This window comes from Acanthisitta chloris, unplaced genomic scaffold (genome assembly GCF_000695815.1).
Source record: "Acanthisitta chloris isolate BGI_N310 unplaced genomic scaffold, ASM69581v1 scaffold18366, whole genome shotgun sequence".
Lineage (NCBI taxonomy): Eukaryota > Metazoa > Chordata > Aves > Passeriformes > Acanthisittidae > Acanthisitta > Acanthisitta chloris.
The window spans coordinates 252,303-260,505 of NW_008678999.1; the positions used below are offsets into that span (position 1 = coordinate 252,303).

Sequence of the window (8,203 nt, forward strand, 5' to 3'; positions counted from 1 at the left end):
GCAATGAGAAAAAGGAAGGATCGGTGACATTTCAGGAACAGCCACAGCCCACGTAAGTAAGTGCTCTTTGGCTGAAGCCAACAGGATGCTATAGGAACCAAAAAAACCCAAGTATGCATACAGGATGCTCCAATCACAGCATCCCCCTCTAGCTTCTACAGGAAGCTTCAGTGTGCCTATATTGTCATCCCTTCCCCTTGCCCTTCACTGTTGTCTTGAACCAGGATTCCCCAATGCCAGATTCACTACTGTATCTTCTCGTCTGCATCACTGCATGAAAAACAAACATGAAAAATGCAGGGTTTGGGAGTGATATTTCCCCCTGTGCAGAGGCACAGAGCAGGCCCTTTCACACAGATCCCAGACACTGAGAGTCAGTGGCAAGACTCAGTGGGTAAGATAACAGAAAACCTCTAAGTTGCTAAAATACACAGAGCAACACTTTCCATCCTAGGAAACCGTCGGTTAATCTGTGGTGGCTGTGTGGTTAAAAAGTTGCTGCCCTACAGACCTGCCATCCAGATTAGGAAAAAGTCATTCAAAGTCAGTCTGAGCCACAGAAAAAGGCATACATACAGATAGGCTTGCTTCTCAACACAGAAACGTTCCACACCTGAGACACTAATATTGAACCTGGGCCTGTGAAACAGAGCCAATTTTGTTAAATTTAAGCACGTCGAAGTATTCCACAAAATTAGCAAACCATGTCTAATGTAAGTTACTCTTGAGCCAAGAACTGTCCTAGGACATCTCAAGCTCTACCAGCTTCTGCATGCCAGATAGAGTGATGCTTCTCTCCTTTGTAGGGGCCAGGATAAAGATAGTAAACCTCAGGGAATTTTTATACACCTCAGAACATTAAACATGTATTTCTCTATGCCAGATTCCAAAATGGGCTACAATGTGTAGACATAAAGTGATCTGATTAAGCACCTTCCAGAAGCACCAGCAGATAGAGAAGAAAGCTGAGAAAGAAGACAGCTGCTGCTCCCAGTTTAACTGGGCAGCTCAGACTCATGCAGACTACACACTCATCTGCTGCCTGTGCAAGTCATGCCTAATGATGACATAAACAGTGAATTTGTATGTTTCTTCACATTCCTCCTTTGCTCTTCTCTCCAGCTTCTCTAAATTCACTCCTTCCCATCAGCCAAGGACATTTAGGATCTGTTTTCTCCATTCAGCCAAGCTCCTACCAACATGAATCAAGCTCTCCTTGAAATTTCACAACATTTCATCTAATTAAAAGCCTGGTGACTAAAGCTGGGATAAGAAGCAGATGACCGCTGGCAGCTCAGGAGGTGCATCACGGTCATATCTGCTTTAATTCAAGTGTCCCGGGAGCCCTGGGTGCTTTCTAAGGTATGGAGTACCCACAACTGCCTCAGTCTGCAACGAATGTGCAGACATTTGGATACTGAAAAACTGGTTATAGGTTTAAAAAAAAAAGGGGGGAGATGGGCTGGCAAATATTGGGGGATAGCCTAGCAAATACACACAAGTTATGAAAACCAAGACTATGCAAAAAAGCCACAAGGTCTCCCGCTCTCTGCATAACTCATTGAATGAGACATTCCTACTTTAAGGTATTTTCAGCAGGCTACCACTATCCATGTTTCTCTTGTCTGTCCTCAACAGCATTTTGTAGACATTTTTCTCCTTGGCCTGCATGGGACTAATCAAAGCCAGTCACAGCAGCTCTGTAAGACTAACAGGACAACATACATGAACACAACAGCTTAAAGCACAACCACAAGTAAACATTCTACTCCAATTCTGCTGAAATATAGGTGTAGGAGAGCTACACCAGAAGGTAAAAACTCACACCCTCTTCCCCAACAGCTCTCAATCGCCTGCTGACTCAGGAGAGATGTCAGTGCTACACAAATTACAAGAGCTGGCAAAAGAACAAGGAGAAAGTAACAGGGATTACGGTGACCCCAATACTTCTTTCTTCCTCCACCCCCAATTTTCTTTACTCATCTGTACGTGTTAGAAATCAAACTGTCAGGTTTTGATCTCACAGCTACTAACAGAAATTCTTCCTGCGCTTGAATAAATTTTGTCAGTCTTTTTAGTTCTACTTGTGCCCCTTCACACACACTGTTTATCTGCAGTGCGCACATTGGGAAATAAGAGACTGGGGGGAGTTGTCCCTTAGCCCTCAGTGTTTCCAATACAAAAAAAAGACAGTTTAGTATTTCTTGAAAGAAATTTTGCAATGTATTCAAGCTTTCCAAAACCGAATGTTACTTACTGTCCGCTCCTGCTAAAGGCAGCATCAAGCAGCAGAGGATGGCTGCTGGCACAGTGAGTACTGGGACACAAAAGTTAGGCACCATATTCCAAAGTAGAGCAAGTCCTCTTCAGTCTGAGGCAAGTGGTCAGTACATCCAGCGTTACAGACACAGACTTGCTCCTGCAAACCAAGAGAGACAGAAAAGAAAAATTATGAAATATGACACACAGATTGACTGCTGATATACCAAACTATGCTGCAAAGACACCATTACGGATACTTCTGAAGTAAAATTTAACTATCTTTCCTGGTGAGCAGTAGAGTGCCACACTGATGTCCCCAAATCCAGTTAGATGATTTCGAGAGTCCCAAGGCATAAACACACACCCTTCTCCAAGTTTATCTCCATGTGCAGTCTAGTTTATGGCCTATTAATGCATCCTTTAGTTGTTCTTATTCACAACAGAGAGTTCTGAAGTTACACGTTACATACAAGAAACAGTCTTGAGCTTGTGTAACTCTTCTTTGTTCATCTGCCCAAGATAGACATGCTTGATGGCATAAGTAGAGTGGTTTGTGGTCAAATTACATGTGAAGTATAGCTTGGGACATCCAGCTGGGCCGGTGTACACCAGACAAGTCTCAACGAGTTCAAGCAGAAGAAACAGAAGCTGAACTGAATCAGCTGTCAGGACTACCAGAGTCACAGTAGAATGTTATTAAGGAAAGTGTCTATAAAGAGAAGCTTCACCCAAAGCAAACACCTTAGCTTCAAACTCCCAAAAATGGAGATGATCACTATCTAAAAGGATCGATGATTGGATATTCCTTCTCCAAAACAAAGCAAATTATCTTGCAAATTGTCTTAACTTGGACATCTGCTTGAATACTGAAATACAGAACATTCCTTGAAAACCAGCCAAAAAAAGGCAAGTATTTAAAAAGAATACAGTTTCTGTATATATGCTTTTTTATCTTTGCATGAGAATATACTACTTGTACTTTCACCTGAAAGTCCAAGGTCTACCTGTTAAGACAAACTTTAAAGGAGGTAGCAAGCCCCATGCCCTGAGTGACTACACTCAGCAGTGCCACGGGCTCACACTTTCAGTGTTGGGCACCTCTAATGCAAGCCCAAGAGTCACTCAAAAGTTGATGAGCTTCTCTAGTAAGCTGCAAAAGTTACCAAAACTTAGCAACACAGCATTATTAGTGAAAAAAATCTCATGCCGGCAGATGTCAGCCTGAGTGGACCCAGCAAGTATCCTTGAAGCAAAGTATCTGCAAGAGCACAGGCTGCACACGTGGCCCGACCCACCACTCTTACTCTTGTTGGCAGACATTTCAAAAACATCTTCAAGACTGCTTTAACAAAGATGTTTTTGAATTTTGCTAGGTTTCTGAAAGAAGAAGCATCTTGGGTTTTTGTGCAGGGTTTTTTTCTGAGAACCACCGCTTTTGATGGAAGTACAAGTTCCAAACACGTTTACTTCTGACAAAAACACAGTGCTCAAAGAACACCAGCAACAACTGTGTCGAGGGAAATCCATGAGAAATCTCAAGAGAATCTACCTTGGCAAATATTTACATCGCATCGTCCTAACAAACAGCAGATCATGATTCTTCTCCATTCTGTTACTGTATTTGCACAGTAAATCTTTTCACACATTATAATATCGCACAACACAGAGAAATCTTTATTTATGTAACATCTTCTGCAGCCAAGACATCTGAAAATACTTTGCAAAATAACCTAGTTCTAACCTAGATGCAGAGAGAATACTGATCATCTCATCCTGCTTTTATTGTCTCAATGAGAAAGCATAAATCGAAGTAAGTTCAGCAGCAAGATTGTGAATATTGCAAAAGGGGCTCTTTGTACCAGCCACACACTCAGTTCTCTTTGTTACCCTCCAACTTCCACATCTTCACTCATCTCCTGCCAAAGGATTACAAAAAGCACCATTAACATGTCTTACACAGCAGAGACAGATAGTTGTATCTTTATAGCTGCGTAAGCTCTAGTGCAATGGGAATCTCTGTTCCGTCCCCAAGGAGCTTGCCCGGTGTCAGCCAGCTCTCCAGATATGGCCCACACGGGCACGGGAAGAAACGCCTGGATTAAGAGTGATTATTATGTTTCTAAATTCTGTATGTATAGGGGTAATTTGTGCTGCCTGGAGAAGTGAACCCACTGAAGCACACTTTAAGCAGCATTACACCTGGCTCAACAGCAGCCAGAATCTTAAGAGGCTACTCTTCTCGGGGAGGAGGGGTGGGAAACACCAAGAGTTGAAATTACTGTGTCAAAACTAATGATGTGTGTCAAACTCTCTCAGATTAGGACAGAGAACAAGTTTTACAGGTGGTGCCGAAAACATCTTAGGTATTTGTCAGACCAGATTGGGGATGAATAGCTTTCAGAGAGCTTTTCCTCTTTCATTCACTTCCATTAACAACAAAAGTGTCTCATCTAATGGTGTATCTTGAGTGCAGATTGCTCAGAGTCGTGTCAATGGCACCTCCACAGCCTTCATTCAGGAGTAACTCTCAGGAACACAAAAAAAACTCAGCTAAAGAATAGGTCTGTCTCTTGATTCCTCTCTTTCAGCAAATGTGATCAAGTCTCTTTCCAGTTTCAAGACTGACAGATTTATAACTTTCCTCTCCAGCCCATGAGATACATACAGCATGCATCATGCAAAACCGATGAATTGTCAAATACCCTACCAGATGCTTCATAGAATTGATCTTTTTCAACTGTTTTCAACTGTGCTCTATAGCAATTTACCATCTGGTAGAAAAGCCAGTTTCTTATGCACGACTGCTGTCTGTCCCTCCACAGTTAACCTTTAACCTTTAACAGGATCAAAATTTGCCCCTTCCTCTTTCCATGGTTGCTCTGCCTATGGAGAAGTTGTCTGCATTCAATATTTAAAGCACTTTAAATTGGAATGTTTTAAAATTTTATAAATCTCAGTAGCTGTCATTCTCTTTTGAAATTGAAAATATTAAAAAGCTTCTCCCAGTGGTTCAGCTTTCCCATTTTTTCAGAAGCGAGGTGCTCTCTCCCAACAAGACAATCCAATAGTCACAGCCAGGCGACAGGGTGTTAGCTGAAGCTCAGTTAACCCTTAGAAGGCCAATTTAACTCTGACAGTTTTAAATTTGAAGTTTTAAATCTTGAACCAATGCTAAAGGCTTCCTTTCCTGGGGCAGAAGGCAGCCTAAGACAGAAGGTAGCTAAAAATCAAATAATGTTGGTAGATTTTGGTAATAAGCTAAATAAGTACAGAGTCAGTATTGCTTTGGTAAAATCAAGTCCAACAGCAACCAACAAACTAACGCTCTTAAGATTCTTAGTGTGTCTTGCTCCCAATAACCTCATGTGCCTTGCATCCCTCTTGCACCTGGAATTACCTCCTGTGCACCAGACCACAGTCTCTTCATTTGAAGGCCTCCTTTAATCTCACTGTTTTGGCTAGCATCTCACAACTGATATTGCATTTGGGAGCCCAGACGCTGCTGAAGAAGGTTTTTCAAAAACACACGTGCATTCTCATTTCTCCTTCTGCATCTGGTCCTGGCAATATTATAAACTCTAGACCATGTAACCCAAATTTAGGCTGAGGCTAAGCACTCCAGATGGCTTCGTAAAAACAGCTTTGAGTTAGCAAGCTAAACTCCTGCCTCTGCTCCAAACTCAGTGTTAGAGCCACCGAGTGCTAGTTTGGCAGAAAACTAGAAAGCAGGAAAGCACAACATATAGTAGTAATTTTCATTCAAATATAGCTGGTTCTGCCCTGGGGCAGGTGGATGGAAAAGAGGTGGTCTTGAGGACGGTGTTTGAAAGCTACATGGTTTAATTCTTTCAGACAGGCAGAAAATGCTGGACTCATTTAAAACAGAGCCAAGAATACCAACAGCTCATATGGTACTAAGAAATTCTGGCAATGAGCATGTCTCACAGGAGACGGCAAAGAGATTAGAAAAAGCAGTCAACTTTAAAGAGTCAAGAGGAATTTCAAACCAGCACTGAATAGCTTATGTCCTCTATGAACTCTTCTGGAAGATAAACTGAACTGAAGCAAGTGTCACGTGGGTTGCTAGCCTGGAATGGCATGGTGAAGAAAAGCATCCCAAAAGCAAGTCTGTCCGTTCCAAACCAGGGACAAAAATACTGCACTAAAATCACTTTTTTAGGTTAAGCTGCTTTGCAACCCCAGGAATCTAAGAAGTCAGCACAAAAAGTTCCCTCCAGGAGCCCCTGTACATTCACAGAACTGCCAGGTTTGGTTGTGTAACTACTGACACTGCCTTTGCTGTGAAACACCGTTAAGAGACTCTCTAGAAACTTACAGGGCAGGAAGGTAAGCCCAGTACATACGCAATGTCCTCATCTGACCTGGAGATATAACAGTATCTTTTCAAAAAGGAACCTGAAACAATTGTGTTTGTTTCCCAAGGTGGAAACTTCTTTAGCATTCACAAGGTGAGCCCAAGGATGCAGGTCAGAAGATACCAACTGGAAACCACTCAGAAAACAGTAAAGACAGGGCTAAAACTGCATCAGCTTCTGCCAGTGCTACTGCACATGAAACACATAACAGAAAGCAATTTTCCTTCTGGGAACCTACCCACTACTTTGTATTTTACACAGATACCCTGAAGGGCAACCAGGGCTCCAGAGGGACCCCATCAACACAATACCTTGGGGTGTCACACCAACAATGGCAGTCAGGAACTGACAGAGCAAGGAGAGGGCATGTACCACACAGCAGTGAGGCAGTTGTTTATTCTGTTAAAAATCAGAACAATTGGCTACAGCTCAGCTGCTTCACACTGTGTAAAATGCCTCATCTGTGCTCTGAAGGAGGAAGAGGAAAACCATGACACATCATATAATTCAGGATCATCATATTGCACACATTAAAAGTTGTAGAAGCACAGTTACACACAAGCTAATGACTTTTGAATGTTTCACTTCACTACATTAGTATTCCTTTAGCATAGATTTCTTTGTGCTTTTCTGAGAGAAATATAATATAAAGAGACTTGGGGAGTAGAGCAATATGGCCAAAAAAGACAAAATGAGTCTCATTTCACTCCCAACTCCCACATGCAGGGAATGTATTAGAGATAATCAGTGGGGAGATATATGAAGAAGGCAACACTAGCATAGATTTAGGGAAGAACTTCATATGAACTTGCAATACAGTAAAAAGGCCAAAAGCTAAAGCAACAGCCACATGAGCGAAGGTACCACTTGCAGAAGCCAGGTGTAAGCAAGCCCAGAGCACCAGTTTGATGCTCTCAGGTAGCGACTCTCAAACCAACTGCAGAGAAGGGATGAGCAAAGCAATTCGAGAACCAGAAGGATAAAAATCTCAGTCAAGTCACAAGCACTAGACAGACTGGCTAAGCAAGATGAGGATTTGATAACCATCTGTAAGCACATGAAGGATACAAACACCAAGAAAGGAGTGGAGGAGTATAATTAGCCACTGTCAGGTAACTGTGAGTAATGGAATGACACAGAGCAAAAGAAAGTATATGAAAGTGTATGTTGGAATATTCTCATCAAACTGTACCAAAAAAAAAAGACAAAGAAAGAAAAAAAAACACCACAGAAGTATTTTTCCTGGCAGCAAAATGTTTCATCATCTGTTTGGATAGAAATTTAAAATGGGGTGGAAAAATAAACCGAGAAAAACCATCCCAAAATATACCATTAATCTGGGGGAAAAAAAGCAAAACAAACCAACAAGCTAACCGAGGCAGGTTGCTATGGAGAAATACATGTAGCAGCAAGAACAATTCAGAAGTATTTTAAAGAAATTTTCCTTATTTTGAGAAACATTAAGAAGTGTGAAGAGTTTAAGCAACAAGCTGGCCCAGCTACAGATCTTTGTGATCCTGAACACGTAATCCCAATTTGACCCAAGGAGAGGAGCAGAGGGAAAG

General features: G+C 41.9%; 1 protein-coding gene across 1 annotated transcript in view; it reads right to left on the reverse strand.

Annotated features, from left to right (window-relative positions):
* Window positions 1-8,203, reverse strand: part of PTPRF (protein tyrosine phosphatase, receptor type, F) — a 289,331-nt gene that overhangs the window by 245,993 nt on the left and 35,135 nt on the right. Inside the window, exon 2 of the mRNA XM_009077131.1 lies at window positions 2,258-2,419. Coding sequence (XP_009075379.1) covers window positions 2,258-2,342 — 85 coding nt within the window. The 5' untranslated portion in view covers window positions 2,343-2,419. The remainder of the gene's footprint in view (window positions 1-2,257; window positions 2,420-8,203) is intronic.